General features: G+C 34.6%; 2 protein-coding genes across 2 annotated transcripts in view; one reads left to right on the top strand and one right to left on the bottom strand.

The window, feature by feature from the left end:
- Window positions 1–7,251, top strand: part of Smp_075140 (hypothetical protein) — a gene marked incomplete at both ends in the record, with an annotated part of 16,465 nt that extends 9,214 nt beyond the window's left edge. Inside the window, 3 exons of the mRNA XM_018799056.1 lie at window positions 3,393–3,742; window positions 5,106–5,250; window positions 7,204–7,251. Coding sequence (XP_018650882.1) covers window positions 3,393–3,742; window positions 5,106–5,250; window positions 7,204–7,251 — 543 coding nt within the window. The remainder of the gene's footprint in view (window positions 1–3,392; window positions 3,743–5,105; window positions 5,251–7,203) is intronic.
- Window positions 7,252–7,764: 513 nt separating this feature from the next.
- Smp_162710 (protein kinase) lies at window positions 7,765–20,741 on the bottom strand (the record flags this gene model as incomplete). Its single annotated transcript, XM_018799055.1, has 10 exons — window positions 20,669–20,741; window positions 20,354–20,545; window positions 20,191–20,311; window positions 20,076–20,155; window positions 19,903–20,041; window positions 14,792–14,940; window positions 14,521–14,755; window positions 14,114–14,236; window positions 12,522–12,633; window positions 7,765–7,820 (listed from the first exon to the last, which is right to left on the bottom strand). Exons 2-10 carry the CDS (start codon window positions 20,467–20,469, stop codon window positions 7,765–7,767), a joined length of 1,131 nt encoding a protein of 376 aa, XP_018650881.1. The 5' UTR covers window positions 20,470–20,545; window positions 20,669–20,741.
- Window positions 20,742–27,933: the final 7,192 nt, after the last annotated feature.

Raw genomic sequence — 27,933 nt, 5'->3', positions numbered from 1 at the left:
ATAGTAAGTGATAGACAGGGCATAATTCAAAAATGGTAAACACAGAACAATAATTTATAGTTCAAAATAAAGCTAATGAATATAAATAATTTAGTTATTTAGCAATTATACGATAGAAAGTAAATGCATAGTATTGGTCCACAAATGGATCCCAAAGTTACCATTCATTATTTTTATCAGGACATAAAAGCTACCCTTATAACATTTGACCTACCTGTTTTTTAAATGTTCGATTGTTGTAATAAACCTTGTTGTTTTAGATTTGTTTAAATCGAATAATCATATATATTAACTGCGAGTACTTATACAGTTTATGGTTAACTTACAAAATAGAGCGATTCAACATGAGCTCAATCTCAAACTGAAAATATGCACTCAGAGAATTTGTCACGGCAACAAAATTTGACATAATGAATAGAGCTATTAATTAGTTCTCGTATTACTTGGTTGCATCTTCCCATTGATGTTTGGGATGGCGATCGATCAGTCTCTTATCGGAATGTGCTCATCCTATGCGAATTGCTTCGATATTGCCATCAGTCACAAGCATTATTAGCTGATGTAGGTGTGGCTACATGTGCAATCCAGAACGCGCATTTCATCCTATTTAAGAGTCGTCATTTGGATGAACCTGCATTCCATAGTTGATGTTCACTCAGAGACTCGAACTCAGCACCATTCGCTTCAACGCCATCACGTTATCCACACAGATACTAGGACGTCACATGCTTCTCCGACTCAACTGCTAGCCAAAATTCATCTCTGAATAAAGCTATTGTAATCATTACTATCATTATGCTCTTGGAGATATGTTTAATTTGAAGATGTTTCTGAATATGAGTATCCTTTAAGGTTGTATTCGATCACGGATTGACCAACTTGAAGACGCTAGAAAGCACTGAAATACTTCCATTTTTAAAAACAAGACCACTCATTAGTGGATATTTATTTGACGTTATGGACTCCACTTTCTTGGTCAATTCTAACATGATGAAATATATGTTAACTCTATTTGATTGCTTGATACATTGATAATCGTGAAAGCATTTACATAGTAGTAAATATTGAAAAAAGTTAAATTTACAGTTTACATGTACTATTCACTTTTAGTTTGATTTGCACTCTCTGCTTCCAATAATCTAGTCATGTGAAAAGTTAAAGTTACTTTCTTCAGAGAACATAATTAAAGCAAAATTATCTTTTTGGGCTTCCGACTTTACTCATCATTTCTAATTCTCTCTTTCATGGACTATTATTTACGACATGACTTTTTGTTTAAGTGTTATTTTTTTCAGCTTGTTTCGTCTCTGAAACTGTATTTTCTCCAAATGAACCCATGAAAAATATTGAACGACTATTACTTGTTATTTAAATATTGATGTTAATATTTTTTGTATCACCTCCATTTTGATTTCATGTCTTAAAACAATCAATGCTGATCACGTTAAGTATACTATTGTCATACTCTATTTAGACTGAGCTAACAAAAGTCAAGGTCACAATGGTAACTTTAGTAACCGGCATAACTATAGTGAGATCAAATTTTGAAATAATGTAAATTTGTTCCACCCCAGCCGCAAAAAAAAACAAAATAGAAAAGTAGTCAATTTAAAAACACAAACTTTTATTGAAAATAAACTAACACATGAATTTTCATATTAAAATTATAGCCAGATAAAGGAAACGCTACACAAATAATCTGTAGACTCTTTTATTCTGTTAGTGTATACAAAAAATACTTAGGGTGGGGTAATCTTTTAAACAAAACAGGCTACAGAAATGTAAACTCATTAATGATTAGCATGGTTTAAAATCAATGAGGCTATCACAATAAACTCATTAATGATTAGCATGGTTTAAAATCAGTGAGGCTATCACAATCACATATATATATATATATATATATATATATAGAGAGAGAGAGAGAGAGAGAGAGAGAGAGGAAGAGATTCATTTCGGTCGTACTTAACATTCAAGGAAGTCAGTTTTGTTTATCAGCTAATAAATGAATAGTCAAGGATGAAAATGAAGGTCGAAATGCCACCAACTAGACCACATAATTGTTCATTGTATTAAACATTCGCAGAAGAAGATTAGTGTATTTACATTTAAAGAGTTATTGTAAAGTATAAATAACGTACGAAGTCATCGTATTATGCTTATTTTAATCAATGTCAAGAAGATTGGTTGTGTCATCAATCACTATGGGCAACCAACTGATCAATACAACTGAATTAACTAAAAAACAATATTTTTATCCGACAATGGACTGAATGTCCTAAAAACATTGAACAAAATAAAAAATTATCGGTTCGCTTTTTACGATTAACTAAAGAATAATGAAAATAAAATAATCATAACGAAAACTTTTGTGGAACTGGAACAAAATAAGACGAATAATATAGGGGAAAGTAAATGGATAGTAGTAAAGAAAGCAGGATTTGTATATATAAACAGCGATCGGACATTGTATTAGCAGTTTACTGAAATCAATGGATCTGATTTACGGAATCAACACAAGCGATCAATTTTTTCACTAGCATTTTTGCACAGTTATTTAGTCTTTTTTGCAGTATATGAACCTGACTACTTGAATGATGTAATCACGGTGGACATGAAGTTAGATAATTCAATGTTCTTATATCTAATGAATTTTATATGTTGTACACCCAATACTATCACCATAAATATTTAGCGTCTGCAACCCAATACTGCCCCATAAACTGTTATAATTATATTAATCCAAATGTAAGGAACCGAATAGGAAAGCATTTCTCAGAAAGTCATTTGAACATGTGCACACAGTACCACCGTGACATTACTGATTTCAGGTAGAAAGTTTCTTGTATCGCAAACAAAATCCAAGATTCAGAACTTTGTGTGATAGAGGTCCAAATCAGTTTCACTTGCGTAGTTCTAGACAATTTTTTAAAGTTCAGAAATGAACGTAGTGAAAACTCACCTTATAATTCCAAAGCTTGATTTTTATGACACTTATAAGTGCTTGCTACTATCAAGTATCAAGCTTATATGAAACAGTTATATATAGTTATATGTACAAGTGATATTTTATATTTTACGGTCACATTTTGATGTAATTGGTACGATTGATTACATATGGTGTTTGAGAATGATATTTCAAATTACTCTTGGATTCACTAATTCTTTGTACATAAACTCCCATTCTTTAATTTTATTGTTATAATCATTCATTAAAAACTGTAATAGATTTGCTTTGTGATATAAAGTTATATAGTTCCATTTTGTACATATATTTTTATCCGTCATTAGAATCTACCTATCCCTGAAGTTCACTATGTTATGTAACCGTCACTTTTTTTGTAAAGAACTATATATATTAATAAACATTATTTCTCGTCTCTTTATTCAAGGACTCATTTCATGTAGCCAAATCACATTTTCGAGCCTATAAAAATCGTGTACGTAAACAGATTGCAGCGAATAATTTAATCACAACAGAAACACTAGATGAATTGGTACAATCGTACATTAACATTCATGCTAGTCATTCAGCTGATATTTCATTACTTGTTAAAGATACATGTTTAGCTTTGGAACGCCGTGTACCACGTATTCGCCGACCATCACAGAATCTTGGTTTCGAAGTAATAAAAGATTTTCTTTATGAAACATGTAAACTTGCTTGGGAATGTGCTGCTTTGAGTCATCCACTTGAAATTTGTAGACCAGCTTGTGAAAATGAATTGATCGACGAGGCAAAGTAAGCGAATCAGTTAAAATATTCTTTAAAATTATTTGTCATCAACTTTCGTGCACATAGATTTCCGTAAAAATGATCGAGATCCTAGTAATCGTTCGATATAACTTGAGGAATTTAAGAATTAGGGCCCTTTAAGATAATCTGATAGTCCATTAACCGTTTCTTTGTAAGAATCAGTTTAATTCATGAGACAAAAACTAGACCCCTTACACATTGTAATAAAAAATAGATACTTGCTTGTTTGTTGTCAGTACGATGATTGGTTAAAAAAAGCATAGTTTTTGGTGAAAAATTCTTGGCATATAGTCAGGTCATGTAGTGAGCTTTGTAAGAAATCAAACTATCAGCCCAGATTCTGACGACTTATACCTAGCCATAACTCGAGTTTTATTTGACTTAAAGTCATTGTCTAACTCCTGGCTCTACGTGCCTCCAGAATATCGCTAATCCCAAAACTGATGAAGATTAATAGGATTGAAACTTATTCCCATTTTCAGTCTTTATGTTAGATCATGTTTCAAATGAAGCCTTGTGCTTATTCTCACCTTAATTTTCCTTAGTTTACTATTTTCTAAGTTTGAACTATTTTCTCTCTTGGATATAATCAATCCTGCCAATATTATTCGACTATAACATTTATAAAGATAACATAAAACCTAGCTTTAAGTTACCTGAACAATTTCAGGATTTCATATTCAGATATGGAAATTAAGAAATATATGCTTGAAGCAATTAGTTATTCGTATACGATTATTGTTATTTCTAATTAAATGAAAGTTTTCAAAACGAGTAGGTAAACATTTCGCTCAAAATAAATGAATCAACCGAATCACTGCCTTAGGTACAGCTGTACAACAAATCAAAAACCAACTGAACATTAAAGGGTCACTTGCAAAGCGTAATTTCCTGAATGTGTTAACTTCAACAACCGACAGAACTCATGTATGTAAGAATGTTTGTAACTGTTTGATATTTCCCAAAATTAAATGAACTTATATGAGATCGGATGCAAATGAATGGTTTTTTTATTATTATGCCTAAGCTTTAACGATCCTACTTAGTCCCAAACTGTTGCATGTTATACACATCTGTCTAGACAATGAACTTAAAAATACGCATCAAACAATTTCTAAAGGTTCTGGAGATTGCAATTACACTTCAAAATTATTGTTTATACAGTAGCTCATATTATATAAATTATTAAGGTGAATATACAAATTATTGACAACTGAGTTATTTAAGATATCTTCTGTTTGTCGGGACACTTTTTGTATAGTTGACTGATAAACAGAGTTTGATACTATTCTACATTTTATCTAGTTTACCATCCCTTTTTCTGTTTATTTCTCTGTGTTTACCGTAGATATAGGCGTAGTCATGATTCATCTTATCCAACATTATTAATTCATCACCACATATGGCCATGTTTAATGCAAAATGATAGGATTGTTGCTAAAGGAGAAGTATGCACCAGAGGAAATTTTAATTCATATGGTTTTGAAATTATGGTAGGTTACTTTTTAATAAATAATATATACTGAAATAGAATACAAATCTATTACTGTAGTGAAGTAGATTTGGTGAACATTTGATTAAACATTTTGGATGTGGATCTTTGTATTTTGTATCAATCACAATAAGAGGGTGGCATGAAGAGAAGTCAAATCACTTATTTTGAAAAAAATTGAGTAAATGAATTTAACTTATAAGCTTTATTCGTCAAACTAACTACACTCAGACGTTTTAAGTGTATTTTAATGGTTGTCTTTTGAAGGTTACTAGACTCTTAGCTAAAGTTCAAAGAGATAGCACGATGTTTTCGTCAAACATTGCTCATAAATAAATACAGATATTAGACTTTGAGAGCACGATCATAGCGTCAGGTAAATGAGAACATATTTCCATTGATGAGGAAAGATATAACACAAATTAATATCTCTATTACCATATTTCCGTGTTCTGAATTTCAACTACTCACTGAATAAAAATGTCGCTAGAATATTCTGGTTAGATTCACTTGATGAATTCTTTCAATAGCCAATAATTTTTCTCATTTGATTTATTTAAAGAAGATATTTCGTCCGTATGTTGGATTGCATCGCGATAACCTTATTGGATTATATATTTATTCTGTCACATACTCCGTAATTTAATAAAGAAGCCTTAAAACTAACCAGCCAATAATATATTCGGATATTACTGGTGATATAATGTTATTTTTATCATTAATACACGCAAAATAATAAAACTGATTAACTCATAAACCTGTAATAACTCACCCAAAGTTTGGAATCAACACAGTAACTATTCAATTTGGTCACTAAAAGCTAATTTAAGTATCTTGATAATATTAGATTTTAGAGGTTGAAGATCATTATTTGAATACCTTTGAATTACACAAATTATCATTCAAACATACTCGTCCATTACTTTTGAAACAGAAATTTTGATCATTTTTTTATTCTTTATTTATACACATAAATATTGGTACAAGGAAGCACCAGATACATATGCGCCACACAAATCAAATGAGATTTGTGTGAGGGCTGTGATACTGTTGAGATGCCCAAACTGAAGCAGGTGGCTTTCTTAGGGGGCTACACCCCGAGCATTCGACCTAAAGGTCTGATCCACAAGGCAGTGGAGCATCGTGAGGCGATGCATTCTCATGGTAGCCGGTGACCAACAATTGGTTCATACGCCATTCGTCCCTTCAGGATACTGGAGCCCATGTGTACCATTGGTTTGGAATCAGGGTTTTCCAACTCCCCTAGGTGGACTATCCGTGTTCACCAACCCGGTTAAAGCTCCGGACATTCGCTTTTCGTCCTCTCAATTTCGTACATAATGGATTCCTATCTTATTGCAAGCACACGTTTTGTGATTCACCTTTTTGTTATTCTGATTAACTTTTCTGTTATTTGGAAGAATAATAACTTAGACTGATGAACTGTTGTGTAACTTTTTAGCCAATGTTTAGAAATTATTAATCCAATCGTTTATTAAATCTTCAAATAAATACCAGTCTATTAAATCAGAAAGATCCAGTGTATGTTCAAATAGAGTAGAAAACCGCCTGAATATACTGAAGACATAAATTAAAGTATAAAAATTTAAGTTATTGAAAGAATACAAAATTCATACTCTTGGTATTTTGGGGATTGAAGAATCCATCGGAAAATAATAATAATAATAGCGTAAATAATCATTATGAATTTTGAAACAGTAAGGAATTAACTGAAACAACTGACAGAATTGCGATAAATCTTTCTGTAACATATATTCAGACAGTAAAATATTCAACAACTACAGTCTACAAATATTTTACCACTGTTTGTTGTCTTCTACTCATCTTCCATGGCTAAAGTTTACTATTACTTCAAGTGTTATATTTAAGTTTTTCATCCATCAGATACTGAAAGCATGATTTCAAACACATCTGTCTATTGTTATTTTCAAAGAGTAGACAAGAAGAAGAATATGACAAGAAATTCTATGCTTCAGTTTGAAATTTTCAGCACTAAGCATCGTGATACGTTTTAAACTTTTCACTTTACTGCGTCAGTACGCACAGTGGAGATTCAAAATTATTCGGATTAAAGAAATCTAAAAAAGGGATGCTTTTTGTTATACCCGTATATTTGGAAAATAGATGACCCAAATGCTTGACGCCGTCATTAGTATCAGAAATGTGGTAATAAAACAACTCTATTATCATCAGTGAGCTTTAAAGTATTGGACTTAAGTACGCACCCGTCAAATCAGTGTTTATTAATTTAGCAAGTAGTGTCTTTCACTATTTTTTGTTTGTTCTTGAAATGATCACATAGAGTAGGCAGATAGTTAGTCTTTTCTATATAAAAAGGTCAAGCGATTACATTTTCAGCTAATGACATATATTATTTTGCCATACTAACTTATTCCGTTGAATCCAATAAAGAAATTTTAAAAAATTATACTTTTTTATTTTGTCATTTCTAAATCATACTTTAGTCTTCGAATAATCGAAGAGGGATAGATCGCTATCGTGGTCGAATATCTTCACGTTCATGTTCACCAGTACGACCATCCACTTCGCCTGGTAAATAATTTTTTTAAAAAAATTATTTACTTGTTACTTTATATAAATATATTTTAAACTAAATGTAAATTTCTACTTAATAATCTAAAAGGTATTGAAAACGGTAAGTTACAGAATACACAACACATTACTCAAGGAAATTGACCGTAATGATAAAAAATTATTTTAATTTCGTACTAATCAAATTCCTATTCGTGTCTTCTAGTTCACTTAAATGATTTATTTAGTTGTTGTCAGGTGACAATTTTAAAATCCATCCAGAAATTTTTGCTTTTATTTTGTTTCTTTTTCAAATAGAATGTATTAAATAATTTTCTTATGGATAGTTTAATAATTTTCAAGTTCAAATTTATTTAAATATAATCAGAAAGGGGTTTTGTGGAGATTTTAATTATTTTATATTTGAGTTCATGAGTCATTTGAAGCTAGACCACCATGGAAATTTTGGAAGTCCTAGATCGTGGATGTGCACTGCTGAGGAGTCCCACAATAAGACGAAACGGTCGTCCAGTGCTTCCAGGTTTTCCATGGTGCTCTAGCTTCAATTAGCTCATGAATTCAACTACAAAATTGTTTAAATATAGTTTATTTCTAATAATAAGGATAAAAATTTCCCAATGAATTACGAAAAACATCCGTGACTGGATAAACTCAGCCTATTGATTTCACTTGTATTAAGTTTCTTTGGATTTATGTTTAAAAATGATGATATTACGTTATCCTAAACTGAAGATATATTTGTCCCAATCTATTTTAACTGATGACTAGCTTTCAACGTACTTCTTTTATTATTATTGTTATTATTACGGAAATAAAGTGTAGATTTTGTTTGTTTTTGTAAAAAAGAAAACTTGTAATAATCTTCAATCTACCAATTTAAACACAGTAACATTTATATTATATATCTATAGGCTTAAAAGACAGCTCGACTGATCGATGTTAATATATCGTGAGTTACCCAGTTATGCACAAAATATTTTATAATGAACTGATGAAAATTATTTTTATTTTATTCAAACAATTACCATTATTATCACTTTTTTCGGCCAATTTCACTTGACTTTAGTTGTTTTTATTTTTATTTACACATTTTCGCAGATTTAATTAAGGGAGAACAATCACAAGAAACTTGTTTATATTTTTACTTATTATTAATTAGTCTTTTGGTGGAGTTTTGTTCTCTGAGCTGGATGGTTTGGTCGTGGAGCTTTCATCGTTTTTCTGAACGAGAGCACAGACTTCGGGTAGAAGTGAAGTGTTCGAATTTCTCCACATATGCTTCACAGCTTTTCCTGTACACCTCGATGTTGATTAGTTCTTGTTGGTCTTGAATCTTTCATTGTTTTGGTTGTATCTCCCATTGGTTTGATTTTTGTTCCTATGTTTCTGAATAATTCTCCTGATTGGTTGATAAATTGGATTGATTTCAATGTGCTTGTTTATTGCTGATTGACCTGAGTGTCAAGCTTCTAAAAATTCTCTGGTGTTCTTGGAATTGCATCTATCCAAAATCTCCACATTATTTCAGTCGAATGTGTCCGCAGTTGTCCACGTGAATTGATGTAAGTGAAGACATTCATGGCGTTTGACTGCTAATTGATGTTCATGCATGCGAAGATGAAGAGGGCGTCCGCTTCGTCCGATGTCGTGTTTAACGCAGTTGGGACAATTTACTTTGTAGATGATGTTTGGTTTGCCTTTCGTCATTTCATCCTTTGGTTTGCATAAGATTGAATGGAGGGATTTTGTTGGTTTGTAATCTAGTACTTAATGAAATTATAGTAATATTGTAGTAGAAGTTAATTTGTGATGATATCGATTCGTTGTGCACTGATCAAAAAGATAAATACCTCAATTCTTTTGTTCTATTTTCTTTTTTACAAATTTATCAAACAAAATAAAAAGAATTAGTGGTTACTTCTGTAAAGAAAAACAAAGAAATAGAACTTAACTAGTGCTTCAATGAGAAACTTGTTTTTTATTGTTTTACTTCACATAAAATACCTTTCATTTTGATTATTTCATTATTACTGCAATTATTTTTAAAATAGAGAACTCTAGGGACGACATTCAGTGATTCTTTGGATCTTGACGAGAAAGAGCTCTGTAGTTTTACACTGATCAATGGGTATTCTTAGGCTTACCCTAATTCCTAATCGTAATCATAACTTACAGGCCCTACCCTTGTTATGAAATAACTAGCTTATCATCTTAAATGAGATTATGAACATGATCAAGCATCTCTATCCCTTAATTTGTGTCACAAGTTTTATAAAAATGCTTTTCACTAGCTTGCTTTATTTTATTTTCAAGAAATTTGTCATGCAGAGAAATGATATCTAAAAAATCAACTTTTGTTCACTGATTCTCTCCAGCTACTAACTACCTGCTGTAATGTTTTTGAAATTGATTCTTTTGATTTTGACCGGAGTTCTAATTTTGAGTCATTAGGAAAATTATGTATTTCATGTCAAATTCTTCCCATATATTCTGAATTCTTAATAGTAGTTATAAATGGCATTATTTATCAAATTTTTAAAAGAATGGTAAACTGTTTGTTTTTGCGGGAAAAATATTTGTTAAGCTAATGTGTAGGGAGTGTTTAGGTTCGATGAATGTTTTAAAACCTAACTGAAACAATGTCGTTTTCTTTCGAGTTCCATCTTTTATAAAATGACTTATAGTCACTTCAATAATACAACAATGTTAAAATGCTACTTCATTGCACATTGATACGTATTTAATAGTAAGTAGGCAGATCTCTCTGTTGTCAGTTACGTTATTAATTCCAGTGAGATTGCTTTGCTAGCATGTTCATTCATTTGCACGGAGGCTTTGAAAACACAAAAACCAAATACTCAATTTTTCTGTGAAGGTAGTACATTTTTTGACCTGCTTTTCTCAAACATACTCATCAGTGGTATGACTTTAATTATTTTGTTCTTTTATTCGTACCAAGTAATTAATAATTTGTGATTATAGTTCCGTTTGATAGATTTTACCTTTTAAAAATGTTGAAAATTCTGTGTGATGTTTTTCCATCGCTTTGACCAGTTTTTAGATTACCAAGTAATTCCTTTTTACTTTTCTTAATAATTTGTTATGAAGACAGCAATCGTACAAATTCTTTTCATAATTGTAACTGCAAACATGTTGTTTGTACAGCCTTGACAAATTATGTTAGTTAAAGAAATTATAGATTACGAAGTGAACTTGTAGGCCACTACCTAATAAACATCCTTTACCTATTTTGGGGGGATTTCATTTTCAATTACTGATATCTGAAAAATAATATACATGCAACTTAATCGACTAGTGAATATCATGGATCATTGAACAACTGATTTACCCTGTTCTGGGTTTATATATGTAAAGAATGATTTATGCAGAATAACATGAATTCATCAAGCTCCTGATAACTGGAACAAATTAAGAACCATAACATAGACTGTGAAACACTGAACTAAGTAAATAGGCATCTCTTTTATGATTCAGATAGTAAAAATCGTATAGCTGATTGGTTTTAAATGTTATTCTTACCACATCAAATATTTGTAAATATACCAAATATGAATAATTCAAAGTTACTAAAAATCAGATTACCCTTCAACACTAACGATTAATTCTTGTAACATCATATATAACAAGAAAACTTTAAAAAAGACGGTGCAGGCAACATACTGGTAGAATAATGTTTATTTAACACTCATTTCATAATACGAAATGTAAGAATTAAATTCCTTCCTAAATTACCAATTCTCTTTATATAATAAACTTGTTTAATTTATCACAATATAGTTTAATCCTTAGCTTCTTAAAATAACCACCAATAAACATTAAATGTAACAGGCAGACGATTTTATATGTTTCTCATCATACATAAGAAAAAACTGCCGAAAAATAAAACTTGAATAAATGATTAAAAAGAATAACAAATCTGCCTTAGCAACAAAAGAACTAAAGTAATATTATGCAGGAGAGAAAATGATGAGACAAGGTCAACGAGAACTACTTACTAGTAACTTCCAAATACCAGGCTACATCTCAAGGTGATCGTTATTATTAATCAAAGCATTTCACAAAACTACCCATCTCGATAAATTAAATTTGTAAATTCTATGAAATTAACTACGAAAAAAGTCCACACTTTTTTAAAATGGAAATGACTACTCGATACTTGATCATTATTTATTTTTCTACAGGTACAAGGAAGCGTCTACATTTCAAAAGAACGCGAAATTTGAAGATCAGTTAACTTTGTTCTGTTTTCAAATCAACAACTACACAAATTAACCAAATCTTCTAACCGTAATAGGAGAACTAAGTAACATTTAATTAAACATTTCCTCACTCCGGTTTGGCTTATTGCTTTCTTGAGCTTTGCATTTAAATTGAGTGGACATTTCACTAAAGAACTATTCTTTAATCTTCTAACCAGTTGATATACAACTAGTTTTCATATTATTGTGGACTACTTATGTGACTGAATTTCCCCCTTTTGTCTTTAGGACTTTATTCATGAAAAAAACATGTAGTAAGTGGTTTTTACCATTTAATGATGATTGTATAATTTGAGAATCCTTATATAATCATAGCATATTTAAATTGCGTTTATATCATAACAGTGACTTGAGAGATCCCAGCTATTGTAATGCTAGCCTCTTCTTATTTACAAGTAAGTTGCTTGGCGATTATTACATTCGAAAGTCATTACAGGTAGAAAATATTGTGCTCTGAGAACTAATGTTAGGTGATAATCTAATATTGATTTCTTCGGAATATGAGCATCTAGAGTAATAGCATAGAATCCCTGCAAGAAGAATTCAGAAAGATGAAACTACTATGATTAGCTAACTTAGCGAAGCTCCATAACATGTGATAAGGTTTCATTTAAAGAGCCAACATTGAAAGGCAGATATACGTAAGAACGTGACTGACCCATCTTGTCACATATTTATAACTTTATAGTCATAAACCTGAACTATGGAAACAGAAAATTTAGCTCCGGAATGGCACTTCATAAAATCCTGAATATGGCGTAAGCTGAGAAGTATCAGTGAGTTCGATTATTTTTTGTGACAGGCAATCTTCTTGGGAGGCCGCAGAAATCCTCAGAACTGGGATTAATGTAAAGAATGTAGTTAGTTGGCTACAAATTATCCATAATGAACACGTAAATATTATTTTATGACTAACCTTATTCTATTACTACCCTTAGTTGAAATCATTTTGTAAACCGAAGAAGCGTAATCCTACATTGTAGATGATCGAAATGCCGTTGAAGCTCAGTTGATATGTAATATAGATTCTAGTTATTGAAATTAAACAACAAAGAATGTTCAAAATGCCTTTGCATTGTAAACTGTTTGTAGGACATATTAGCCTAGTTCATTATCTACTTAAATAGATGATTTTTGTTGTTTTTTTACTGAAAACGAGGACTTTGAATGTTTCCTGTTCTCTGAGCTAGTTGATTGAATCGTGAAACTTTTATTGCTTCTCCGGACAATGACATAGACGCATACTTTAATGAGAATTGAGCCGTTAGGATTTCCCACAACTGACTAACAGTTCATTTTGTTGAACGTATATAAGACCACAAGTGGCTAAACAACCAACTACGCTGTTAAATCAAACTCAAAGCAGTAATGTAAAATGGCATCTTAAACTTTGATAGCGATACTGTCAGCATCAGAAAGTATCCAACCAATTGAAATTTAATAAAGATGAAATTATGAGCTTTTAAAATTACAACAGTTTAATATGTTAACTCGATATCTCGTCACTAGATTACAAATAGGTCAATATATAGATAAAATGGAATCGTTTAAATAAATTAATTCCAAATTGTACAACATTATTAATCTTAAGACAATATCTCAAGACTCAAGTAATAACAAAGTTCAAACTCCTAGAATTTTCCCTAAAGTAAATATGCAACGATAAAAAAATAGTCTGTAAATATTGGTTTGTTGTTGAATCAGCTATAAATATGTGTAATTAATTTACAGATATACGTAATAATAACATAAAACAGATCTATCTGGTATTTATGGTAGAATAGTGAAAGAGGTAAATGTCACATGCATATACATGTATATATGAGCATATAGATTATGGTAAAAATGATAAGCTTTTTAATTGTTATATTAAGATATCCTGAAAGACATAACAAGTGGTAATGTAATGTGAAATATATGAAAACATTAGTCGTTTGAAAATGTATTTACAAATGTAGATGAGCACTCGTAACTACTAGATGAAGGACAAGTAGAATTTTGATTACTAACATTTTCCCAATCTTGAAGGGCTGCTAGGCATTGATTGACAGAAAATTCAGCATTCATTTTAATCCAGTCATAATTATCAATTTCATTTAAAGATACTCTTTGACTTGACAACTTTTTAAGCATCTAAGAATAGAAATTTAAAAGCCATTAACAAATAATTTATTAAGCAGAAAAAACTCATTTACAAAACACTATAGTAACTTAATTCCCTCGAATATATTAATTGTATGGTGCTTTATCATTAGTATAATCTGACTTCTCACAGCATAAACTCCACTTATAGCCAACACTATATTCCTAGCAAATTATTTTCGATACAATGCCGACAGTATCTTAATATACACAGTAATCAACCAGTAGTTGTAAAGTGATAAATATCCAATACTGTCATTATTAAATGAACTTACACTAGTAATAAGCTTCGTCGCACCCAGATTTAATGTATCTGGATATGAAACATCAGCATATTGGATCTTTTCGGAAATCTCCTGGAACGTTTCACCATCAAAGGGTAAATGACCAGTAAGCATCTCAAAAGTGAGTATTCCCAAGCTCCATATGTCCACCCGATGATCATGAACACACTCCAAATGGAACAATTCGGGAGCCAAGTAATTGAGCGTACCAAAAGTAGTCATACGTCTAATTACTTGTACGAAAAAGAGGAATAAAACCTACCGTGAAGCTGGTAAGTGCACTGCGCTACCAAAATCTGCAATCTTCACTTCACCGCGAACCCCAAGAAGTATATTTTCTGGTTTGATATCTCGATGTATAACATCATTTTGATGACAATAAGAAAGAGCTTTGGAAAGCTGGTATACGTACTGTAAAACATGAACGATGTGCCTTGTTATATACGTAACTAAGATCGGCTTTATATACATGAGCATAAACATTACAAACCTAAGCGTTTAAATATGAAGCAACTTATTCGTCCTATTTAAAGAGATTTTATGATCACAAAATCATCTAAGTGATGTTGATAAGAACTACAGCTAAGTGTCATCAAGTGCAGCTTCTTAATATTCGCTTGAACACGAAAATTATGCTTGACCATTCCTTGTTCCGCATGGAGACACTAATTAAGTGTTTCGCATTCTAAAATATTTGTAAAAACTCACCTCTTATTTGTTAGACTATAGACTGAAAAGTACTATTTCTGTTTCATTATGAAGAATACGGTGATATCTGTCCTCAAGTATCACATGTGGAAGAATGTTAAAAATACCGGAATGGTAGTTATAAATAATAATACCATGTAAAGTTGAAGCTAACGATAATAACGTAAGTAAAAGTGAAACTATAGACTGTATAACACCAAGAAACAGATGCGACTACAATTTGCAAAAAACAAGCCTGAGTTTGTCGACACTACTGGTAAGGGTTTCAAGGCATATGCCAGCATTCTTAAACACAGATTATCGCCTATTTATAAACTGCGATCAGTTCAACGGTGACTGCTGATGTATCTGAAAGGCAAATGATGGTGAGTCTGATGTAACTGTTCACAGACAATCGTTTATTTCGAACAAGTACTAGTTTTAGGCATAAGGAGAGACATCGTCTAACATAGCGATCACCTACACCAAACCAACGATGGACTTAAATAGACCATATTGCCATCAGTCATCGTTGGAGAGGCTCGATAGGTTACCGCTCGTTCTAGATTACATGTTCAGACTCTGACCATGCTTTAATACGAGCACGCATTTACTTGCGCCTCAATGGACGCAGGAAAGCCACATTAAGAAGATCCATTAGAACTGAACTCAGCAATGAGAAAGCCAAAGGTCAATTCCAGGAGCAGCTGAAGTCACACTTAAGCAATTTCGAAAACGAGACTGACACAGATGTTGCTTGGAAAGACATACGAAGAGCTTCGGAAACAGCAGCGACACCTATAAGTGGAATCCTGCGACATCTTTTGCACTGATAGACACTCGTAAACTTATCCCACCAGGTTCTGAACACGATGAAGAGCAAAAACGTATCAGATCTAAGCTGACCAAAAGTCTGCTGAACGACAGTGAGCAGTGGTGGGCAAGGAAAGCAAATGAGATGGAAAAGGTAGAAGCTGTAAGTAATACATGATAGCTCTTCATACAAATAAGAGAAACCGGAATTAAGAAGTCAAGTATGAGACAATCTTGGGAAAAGACGGCACTCCTATCTGCCCTCAGTCTAGACACTAAGAACGATTTGAGGAAGCAGTTAAGTTGGCCTTCAGCTACTCTACGGCTGACCACTATTTCTAAACGGCCTGGATGGAACATTGAAATAGGCTCCCCAAACCTAATTGTAGTCCAAAAGGTTATAGCTAATCTGAAACGAAGAGCAGCTGGTCCAGATGGATCGGCTCCAGAGGACTTTAAATATGGTGGTCCAATTTTAGCACTTGGGTTGACTAATATTCTGGCTAAAATCTGGGAGTTGGACGTAATCCCATCTGACTGGTCACAATCTCTGATTGTCCCAATATATAAGAAGGAATCGAAATCATCCTATATAACCACAGAAGGATTAGTTTGACTAATATAGCATCTAAAATACTAGCCTCAATAATTATCTGGAGCCTAATAAAGACTCGTGAACTTCAAACACAAGGAAGTCAGACTGGCTTTAGACCTGGTCGTGGCTGTATCGACCACATATTCACTATTCGTCAGGTTTTAGGACACAGGCATGCTTATCGGCGTCAGACAATGATAGTTTTTCTTGACTTAAAAGCAGCATTTGACTCTGTAGACCGAGAGGTTCTGTGGTAGTGTCTGTCATTGAAAGGTGTACCTCAGAAGCATATAAACCTTGTGAAGGCTCTTTACCAGTCGAGTGAGAGCTCATGGCGAACTATCATCTGATTTTACAACTTAATGTGATATCCGATGAGGCTGTCCCCTATCCCCATTTCTGTTTAACTTCATTATAGACCTACTGCTGGAAATAACACTCTTGTCGATTGAATTTTCGGGCATTGATCTCCTACCAGGAGGTCCACTTATCGACTTAGAATATACAGATGACAGTCCTGTTTGTTGAAGACGCTAAAAAAATGCCGAGTCTTTTGGTAGCACTGAGTAACAATGCAATGATGTTTGGAATGCGTTTCTTCCCTCTAAATGCAAGTTGTTGCTCCAGGACTGGCCTGCTTCAACACCTGAACTAAGGATAGGGAGCGAAGTAGTCGAACGCGTCGACAGCTTCACTGATCTTGGAAGCCCGATCAGTCCTAATGGGTTAGTATCTGACGAAATCTCTACACGGACTCTAAAGGCTCATTTAGCTTTTGCTAACTTACGTCACCTGTGGCGAAGGCCAGATGTCCGTCTATCAATTAAGAGACGAGTATACTGCACAGCAGTTCGTTCTGTTCTGCTTTACGGCTGTGAAACGTGACCATTAAGAGTAGATACTCCTAAGTTGCTAGTATTTGACCACAGATGTCTTAGAAGTGTTGTTCGCATTTGATGGGATTAACGGGTAAGTATTTGTGAGGTTAGATACAGGGTATTAGGGAATGATAGTAAATCAGTTGATGTCGTTGTCAATCTTCATCGACTGAGATGGTTGGGCCACGTGTTACGTATGCCTGGACACTGATTACCACGACGCGCAATGCTGACTAGTATTGGGGATGGTTGGAAGAGAGTTAGGGGTGGCCAAACCAAAACAAGGCATTAGTGCTTGAAGTCACTAACTTTTAGTCTGAACCATGTTGGTAGATGCAGACTACCTGGTTGGGATCCGCGTGACTATCGTAACCAATGGTTGGAGACTCTGTGTGACATGGCTCAGAATCGATCACAATGGCGTAGGTGTATACACTCTTTATCTCCCCTTAAACCGTGAGATTACTTTATACCTTTCTTTCTACGAACCAATTCTTTCTTCCCGTATCATATCCTTATATGCAATCTTGTTTTATACATTATCATTGAAGTAACTGCTTCTATGGATCTGGCTTTCATCTTGCTGTGCTTATGAGGTAAGGTAACTTGGACCGATGGATGGATGTGCCTGGTTCTACTTTGTAGATTACTGAGCTAAAAGACATATCGACATGAACAATGTAATGCTTAGTATAAATGTAAACCTATCTAGTCTGTCACATTTCACACCAGAAAATTGGGATGAAATCAATAAGAGAAAAAATAAAGATAGGATAAACAATCCCATTGGTGATGAACTAATGTTACAGATTTACAAGGATGAGATGAACCCACCTGAATCAAGAAGACCAAATTATTTAAGGTCATTAAGCACAGGTTAAAATTATCTGACGAACTCCAAACAAAAAGTATGTAATAAACTTTCTACGGTTTTTTTAACGTACCATCTACGTAGGTTGAAGTGGGCAATTCTCGAGTGTATATAAGTCCCTATTACCTCAGTCGATGGTGACCCATAACATCAAATGATTTACTATATTTACCTAGAATCCCACCGTACGCTAGAGCTGCAAAAACACCTATGATCAAAGGATTGAAACTTATACATGCTCTCTAGTCCTAAAAGCTGTTTAGAAGCAGTAAAATAACATGGAGCAAACTTGCTCTCGGTTACACATGTAAATTCCCCTGCTACAATATACTTTTGGGCCTCGAACATTGTACTATTTTATTTTTATTTGCAATTAAGTTTGGTTTTCGACGTTTATTTGAACCCATATTAGTTTTTGACCAATGTTAATCTTTCTAAATGGACTGTTTTATAGACCCCAATTGTGTAAAATTTTCATGAGTCAATTTACACCAACACTAATTTTTATCAGACATTGCATTACCCATATCACATTGTCTGATTGTTTAATGCGTCTAGAATTCCTTTGTAACGAGCGAAGTCTTGGGTAGTAAACCAACTTATTGTATTATGCAAAATCATCCTCTGTATTTGTAAAATATGGAAACAATACACTAAATACACTATTTGCCCATCTTCCTTGAGTTAACCTTTACAAACTCCATTGTTCTATTATTCCTGTTGTTACTTTGGTCGCTTTATAGTTTTCTTCCGCTTCTCTTCATTTCTCTCTTTTGTCCATGGGACTTCTTCGAATTACTGGTACAGACTACTAATATCTGTCCGTACACTAAACGCTTATCATTTAATCCTTCCATATTTTGAGTACATAAGCTTTAAAAGTCCCGTTATTGTGATGAACTGCATGTTACTATGTGGCAATTAAGTTGATTATCACTTATAAGAAAGAAGACAATTATTATTTATCATAATGGCTTACACTCAGAGTTCGTTATTTCTTGCTACGATCCATAAAACCCAAAAGCAACATGAACAGTGTAATCTCATTGCAAAGGATAAACAGTACATGCAGAGTCATTCTAAGCGGACCTGAATTGCTCAAAAGCAAGATGAAAGAATACCTTTAGTCAGTGTGCATGCACGTACAACTCTATGCGTAGATATCTGGAATCTAATATTATCTGACATTTATTTTCTTGCTCTCTCATAAACTTCACGTCTCGCTATTGAGAAATAAGGAATTTCGAATAAATATATGCTTTGGTATATAATATAAACTGACACATCTGTACTTAAGATAGCTTACATATTCTTAATTCGACAGTACTTAGGTTAGGCCTAATCATGACTTCATAACACGAAGCCGATTAAACTAAACATCATAAGGCATCAAGAGACACAACTCGAATTTTACAATACGAAAAAATCGCTTAGAAAGTATTGTCGGTCTAAAATGATGGGAATTTTTCCGCTTATCATTGAATATACTGTTATATATATATAAGTGCATTTAGTATTAATAAACTTACAGTCGCTGCTCGACTATCTCCGAAATGACCAAAACGATTGATTTCTTTAGATAACTCCCCTCTAGGTACATACTCAAGGACCAAATAAATACGCTTTGTATCATAAAAATAACTGTACATACGAACAATATTTGGATGTCTAGAATTATTATGTGGAACATAAAGACGCCTACTTTAAGTGTGACTGTATTTCTATTTCTCGTTGCACTTGTTTCATCAGTTCCTTTGTTACTAATCTAGGCTTCAGAAGTATCTAGGAAATTGGGTTTTCAAAAATTGAATAAAAACCTTCAGAGCAATGACAAATCGACTAGCTTTTTCCCTCGCAAGATGGACTGAACCGAAACGACCTTCGCCGAGTTTCCTTCCAATATCTAAGTCATCAATAGTCCACTTGGATTTTCGTTTCCTGGGGGAACATAAGCCCTATGGAACATTTAAAAATACTTACTTGTGGAAATCTGCAGAGGAGTTCACGAACGACCTAGAGACATGATTTCCAGTATCATAAACATTTGATGGAGATGAACAAAGTAGATGACTTGGATCACTATGTGAAGGCAACATAATAAAGTTTAACCCTCAGTGGCTTTGTGTTTAACCTGAAGGTACGATGTGGGAGGGGCAGTGTGTGCAAGAGGATCTGGAAATAAAGTAACAAAGTATAAGTGAATGAATGACTGTGTGCAAAAATGATGAACTTACGTTTATCAAGAATACCAGCTGATAAAAATTAGGAGTAAAACGTATTTAAAATTAAGACAACCTGGTAATTGAAACTAAGCGCTGATTGAGCTTGGTCCCGAGTGCGTTACAACATGTCAAATCATAGAGCCGCCAGGATGTTTCGGCCTTCGGAAAGCGTCAAGGTAGCTAAAAGGACCTATTATAAACTTTCAAATGGTTGTGAAGGGAATGAAAAAATAACCTCGCTCCCTGAACGTCTATTTAGATCGATGTTCTTTTCATTTAAAAGGACTCAAGTATCTTAAAAGAAGTCAAGAAGAAAAACAAATCTGAGTAGATCAATATTACGTGGTACTCCGAGTTGTCAGTAATGTATCATGTTTTCTCTTAAAGGACGTATGAACAGTTTCCAAAACTTGAAGTCATGTAAGATTCCCCTAAAGTGATAACCTGAATTTCTAGTTATGGATGGCTGCTAAATTTCCTGCTGTACATTCGTTGCAGCCAAAAAATGGTAGTTGAATTTTAAGATCTCTTTGCCTGCCAAGTTATCCTGAAAATGGATGACTGAGAACCATGGTGATATCAGTTGGTGGTATTCTACTGGAAACCAAAACGTAGTCGGATACAATACCAATTTCGATCTGCAGTCCCCAAATAGCAAATAATGTTAACTTATCAATAAAAGTCGGTATACCTCTCAATGAATATTTGTCGAGGGGGATCAATCAATAATTCATTCGCATACTCATTTTTTACAACCACATATTTGGGCAATTTTTACATCCAATTACCCATATATAAAAGTGTTTACGTTGAATTAATGATGAATTCAATGGTGATTTGCCGTATATTTACTCCTGCACTGACAACAATCCAATATTGCTCAGTAATATTTGAGATTTTGGGGCCGAATGAACTCAATTTAACTAGGCCAAACAAATTTCACTGAGCTGACTCCACTATTAGCCTTACATTGTAAAAATGACTGATAAATCTGACATCAAAACTGAATGTTGAGATTATCGAGTGTTAGTAAGAATAGAACTCCGCCTGTGGCTCTTCTAGAGTTACTGCCGGTCCCAAGCATAAGTGAAGGAGGAGGTTCGGGCATAAGGTTAGCGACCCCATCCCGTAGAAAAATTAACTCGCTAAAATGACACTTACCAGAAAAAATAATTCAAACCATTTAAATTCTGCCCTGGGTGTTGAGAGAATAATTATGACGCCTAATGATGAAAGCCGAAATTTTTCGGAAGTCACGAGGCCGATGCACCTTCTAACAACCAGAGAACACTCTTTATAGGTTGAGCGGCCTATGCTCCTCCACGAGGGGTAACAGGCGTATGTAAGTAAGAAAGAATAGATACCGTTAGGTTTGGTAACTGGTGCGTTCAATCAAACCCAGAAATGAAGACAGATATCCTGGTTTCGATTCACATAAACTAGCAGAACAGTCCAAGAAAGGATGCCTACGAAGACAGGTAGATGAAAGAAGAAAAATATCACAACTTTAGATCTACCTAGGTCAACCTTGGTCTTACTACGGGGTTTATAATAATCATTTCGAAACCCACAGGTGACACGGAAAACTAAAATCAGAGCTATTGCAAGACATCAGGTTTGCAGAATCGAAGACTATTGTTGCGACGTTACACGCCTGATATAATCGTAATTTTGTACACCTGTTATTACTTTCGAATGCCACATTATTTTCACGTAATTTCCGTTGGTTGTGATGCATTATGTAAATGATTAAGTTTACAGGTACATTTGTCTTCTTTAGAGATAAAATTCACTATATCTTTTTGTAACCCATCTATATTTGTATTTGTGCATTAATATTCCACAGAGGGCTTCTGTAGGAACTCATAGCAGATTAAGTACACTGTTTCAGTTTCGTGCTAAAGCTTGTTGTTTAACGGAGTTTCGTATAAGCTTTCTTCTTTCAATGTCATTCGTATTGAGGTCGCCCAAGTCCTTTGCTACAAATGACTTCTAATAGTGCAACAAGGAGATTTTCATGCCTTAAGGTAACCCTCGTGCTATTGATAGAAGGAACCAGAGAAGTAGTGAATGGGTCTCTTATTTCGATCTTCGCGCAGTCCCAGTGGAGCGTGGGATTATCTGTTCAGACAAACAAAGGCTCTCAACATTCAATATAAGATAATAGGGAATATAACGCTTACAAAAGGTAAGGAAGTGAATGAATACTTGAACAATACTGTTTTAGCATATGCTTGGTTGTTTGGGGTCAACTCTTAACCAACCAACCTGAGCTGTTACATTAGCTTCCCCCTAGAATCGACTTCCGTAGGAACGTCGGTTCGATTAACCTATCTATCGATAACACCTTAGTTCTATTTCTCATCCCAAGGCGAAATTCTCAACTCGCTCACTATTTGACTTACAATCAGTTACGACTAACGCTTTCAACGATAGTCCATGGATGTCTCTTCATTTACTAGCTTGTCATCTTATTTTGTAGCATGTGATCTTTTCTACAACTATCGCTGACGGTTTGCTGCGTGCTTTCAAGAGAAAGTGTGAGAATGTGGAATAAGAATATCTGAGGAAGTGCCGCTAGCGAGCTACCCAACACCATGTTGGTGAGGTACGATTTTTCCATGCTCAGACCGGCTATCAGGTGTTTACTCACCTGCCTCTTGAGTCGCCCTCAAGTAGAAAGTAAAGAAGAGTCTACTTCAAAGGTAATGGTGAAAATCAAGCAAACCTGAAGAACTGCTCCACTGCCTGCATAAAATAATAAGATACAAAATGGAAATACATAAATGCAATTGATAATTGTTCGGTTCATGTAAGTGCTTGGCCTCCAGAACGGTTTGGTATTCTGGAAGGAAATAAACATAGTGTAGATATCTTGTGCACGAAGAACCATGAAAACAACAAAAAAACTCTTTTGTAATGCATATATGTAAAAGGGTGAACTTGCTAGGAGTTGGATTCTTTAACAAAATCGATCAAATGCATGACCTTGAGCCCGTGATGACCGCCTTTTACAACTAGGTGCGTAACCAAGGGTGCATCAGAGTAATCCACAAAACGGAAACGAATATACGATTAAGAAGCAAAAAAAATTGTGTGGAGTATGCGGATCAAGTACAGTTGTGTCAAATACCCTTTTCTGGTTTGATTTAGGTGTGCATGATAAATTGAAGCAATATTTCGTCAATTAATCCAATTAACGAATTGGTTTGCACCTCAGAAGTGTGTAAGTCTTATTACTCATTAGTATTACGAATGATTAGTCGATAAAAGGAAAAATTGCAGTCATTCCCCCGTGGTTTGATGTGGTCTAATGGCTAGGCACACGGTCCAGCATTCAGGAGGGCAGAGGTTCGAGTGCGTGGGGCCTGTGTTTTTGTTCACCAAAACCCCCTTCAATACGACGTTTGTTGGCCATAAGTTGCCCAGATATGAGAGAAAGATAACAAGAGGACGGATTGATATGTCAAAGTGCCATATTGGAACAGTACATGTTCTTTGTATTAATAATAAAACTATAGAAAAAAATGATGAGAACTTTAATAAGTACTTGACCATGGTTTAATCCAAAATGTTTTGTCTAAAAAAAAACTTATTAATAGTAGTATTAATCGTACCAAGCTACTAAACATATCTTCGACCGAAAACTTTTAGAATTAGTTCATATGGTATATATGTATAGCCAGTCTACGTGAAAAATGTATACAGATATATAAGAAGTACAACCAACATAGTTAATTAACCAGAAAAAGAAATTATAAAACTCGCCTGGGTTGCTTTTTGAATTCGTTGTATTTGCCAGTGTTAGTTGTATGAGTTTGATTAAAATCCTCAGCCATCGTTTCGGAATACCTAGCTTATGTGTCCAGTATTTAAAAAAAATATTTAACATAACACTTATATATCAAAGGTAAAAGTTCTGGGGAGTTGTATGTGAGGCGGAATGAGGAAAAAAAATTATTTTTACGTAGATGCAGGGTCTGATTAGCTACGTGGTTAGATTTATCCTGCAGCCGAAACTGTCAACATCCTTGACTGACTAATCGGATGTGCCCAGCGAACCGTTTTAGTCATTTGTAAAGATTTATCATCTTTACATTTCGACTCCGTAATGGATTTGTCAGTTAAACGATCTAACAACACGTATGGTGATTCATGATCTAGATAAGCCGGCTTTAGCCTATCAATACTTACTGTGTCGATGTTTCCATGTTTTTCTATCACGAAATATCTGAATTTTCTTGAGACGACTTTGAAAGGACCTTCAAATGGAGGACTGAGTGGTGCTTTTATTTTGTCACATCTTATTCAGACGTGCGTGCAATTGCTTAGGTCTTTAGGTATATATACGGCGCGCGATTGTTCACGAGTATTAATCGGCTTAAGTTTAGACATGTGGTCCCGTAGTTGATCTACATAATTTTCTAAATTAAGTTTTTGACTGTTAGTATTAGGGTTAATAAATTCACCTGGTAGTCTCAGAGTTGTTCCGAAAACCAGTTCCGCAGCTGAACACTGTGCGTCAGTTTTGACAGATGTTCGTATTCCCAACATAACTAACGGTAGGAATTCTGTCCACTGATTGGGGTTTGAGTGAGATATAAGGGCGGTTTTTAGCTGACAGTGAAAACGTTCTACCATCCCATTAGCCTGAGGATGATATGCAGTGCAGCGTATCCTATTGGAGCCTAGAAGTTTAGCCAAGTTATTAAATAGTTCGGATTCGAATTGCGCTCCTCTATCCGTCGTTATTGTTATGGGTGTACCAAAAATGGTTACCCAGTTCTGCATGAAAACTTTGGCTACTGTTTCCGCTGTGATGTCCGCTATCGGGATGGCTATAGGGAATCTGGTAAATCAATCTTTGCATGTAAAAAGATAATTAAAACCGTTTGAACGTGGTAAAGCACCTACCAAGTCGATATGCACATGGGCAAAACGTGCATCTGGTTGCGAGAAAACACCTATGGGTGAATTTGTGTGACGATTTATCTTTGATTGTTGACACGCTGAACACTCTCTAACCCATTTGTGTACATCCTTCTGTAAATTCGGCCATATATATCTGGCATTGATTAGTTTTGTTGAAGCTTTTGCGCCAGGATGAGACAAAGAATGAAAGTTATTATATATCAACTTTCGCATACTTTTGGGAACGAAAGGTCGCGGCATTGCCTTGGTCGTGTCACAGTAGATTAGAATACCATCGACAGGTGATGGGAACTGTTTTAAATTAAGACTGGAATTGTTTGTTTTAAGCAGGTTTTGTAATTCTAGATCCTGCTCTTGTTCGTTTCTCAACGTCTCGAAGTTTACTGTAGACTGCTGTAGCACGTTTATTTCTAGCCTAGATAAAGCATCTGCCGCCTGATTGTCCTGACCTTTGACATGTCGGATATCGCTTGTGAACTGTGATATATAGTCAAGGTGTCGGACTTCCCGAGGTGAGTATTTATCAGCTCTCGCTTTTAGTGCATTCGTTAGTGGTTTGTGATCCGTAAAGACTATAAATTCCCTGCCTTCTAACATGTGTCGGAAGTGTTTAATGGTTAGGTAGATTGCAAGAAGTTCTCGCCCGAAGGTAGAATACCTTGTCTCTGCTGGAGCGAGTCTTTTTGAGAAGAAAGCAATTGGTTTCCAGGCGTTTTTAACCAGTTGGTTAAGGGTACTGCCTACTGCTTTATCTGAAGCATCCACCATCAAAGCAAGTGGGGAAAGAGAATTCGGATACATCAACGTAGTTGCTTGAGCTAATTTATCTTTAAGCTGTTTAATAGCTTCGACAGCGTCAGAAGACAGTTTGAATTCTTTTGGTTTTCCTTTTAGTGAATCTGTCAAAGGTTGCATTAATTGTGCACAACCTGGTATGAATCTGCGATAAAAGTTAATTAGACCTAGAAAACTTCCCAGTCGTGTTAGAGAACTAGGTATGGGGTATTGTTTAATGGTGTCTACTTCCTTTTTTGATCGGTTTAATCCCTTCTGGGCTTATTGTGTGACCGAGAAATTCTAAAGTTTGAACACCGAAAACACACTTACTTTGATGTATGTTTATTCCATGTTCATCCAGTCTTTTTAACACTGTTTTTACATGTTGTTCGTGTGATTGCAAATCGGGGCTGGCAATTAACAAGTCGTCTATATACCCCTGCGCAAATGGCATATCTCGAAGTAGATTGTCTATGAATCTTTGAAATGTCTGTGCCGCATTTCTCAGGCCGAATGGCATGCGTACAAACTCGAATAAGCCAAAGGGTGTTGTAATAGCTGTCTTGGGGATATCTTCATCAGCCACTGGGATATTGTGATATGCCCTGACTAAGTCAATTTTAGTGAATATGTTCATACCCTGTAAACCGTTTGTGAAATCTTGGATATGCGGTATTGGGTACCTATCTGGTACGGTTTGACGGTTGAGGGCTCTGTAATCCCCGCACGGTCGCCAGTCACCTTCATTCTTCTTTGGGACCATATGCAAAGGGGATGCCCATTGACTATCAGAGGGACGGATAATACCCAGTTGTAGCATATAATCAAACTCGGCCCTAGCGATTTTGAGCTTATCTGGTGCTAGTCTCCTGGGTTTTGCAAAAACCGATGCACCTTCGGTTTTGATAGTGTGACTTACTTTTAGTTTGTCTTTAGAAGGCTGTGGGTTTGGTTTAGTTAAGTTTGGAAATTCCGCGAGTATATCTTGGAATTTCGCTGTTGTTACTGGAGGAGTTTGAATCAAGTTAAGAGAGCTGATGTGACTTTCTTTGCCTTTTGTGTAATCACGTCGGGCTCACCACTTACGTGCCTTAAGGTAACCCTCGTGCTATTGATAGAAGAAACCAGAGAAGTAGTGAATAGGTCTCTTATTTCGATCTTCGCGCAGTCCCAGTGGAGCGTGGGATTATCTGTTCAGACAAACAAAGGCTCTCAACATTCAATATAAGATAATAGGGAATATAACGCTTACAAAAGGTAAGGAAGTGAATGAATACTTGAACAATACTGTTTTAGCATATGCTTGGTTGTTTGGGGTCAACTCTTAACCAACCAACCTGAGCTGTTACAAGATCACTACGGTTTAATTAACTCAGATGGAGTGTCCATCTGAAATTGTTAGTGATGATGAAGTCCATGATTGATGGCACGTTGCCGCTTCTCCATTGACTATCTAGCCTAAACTTTCTGAATGGTCACCAATACATGAGTTTCAATAGATAAGCTTGAGTGATGTATTAATCTCCCCAGTATTTGAAATATGGCTATGATTTGTCTGTCCACTAATCCGTACTTATTGAACAAGGTAAGATATTCTTGAACTAGTTTACCACTTCGATGTCTATGTTT

The sequence above is a fragment of the Schistosoma mansoni genome, chromosome 3 (genome assembly GCF_000237925.1).
Source record: "Schistosoma mansoni strain Puerto Rico chromosome 3, complete genome".
In the NCBI taxonomy this organism is placed as follows: Eukaryota; Metazoa; Platyhelminthes; class Trematoda; order Strigeidida; family Schistosomatidae; genus Schistosoma; species Schistosoma mansoni.
The sequence above is the reverse complement of the archived record's forward strand: the minus strand, read 5'-3'. Positions and strand labels throughout refer to the sequence as shown.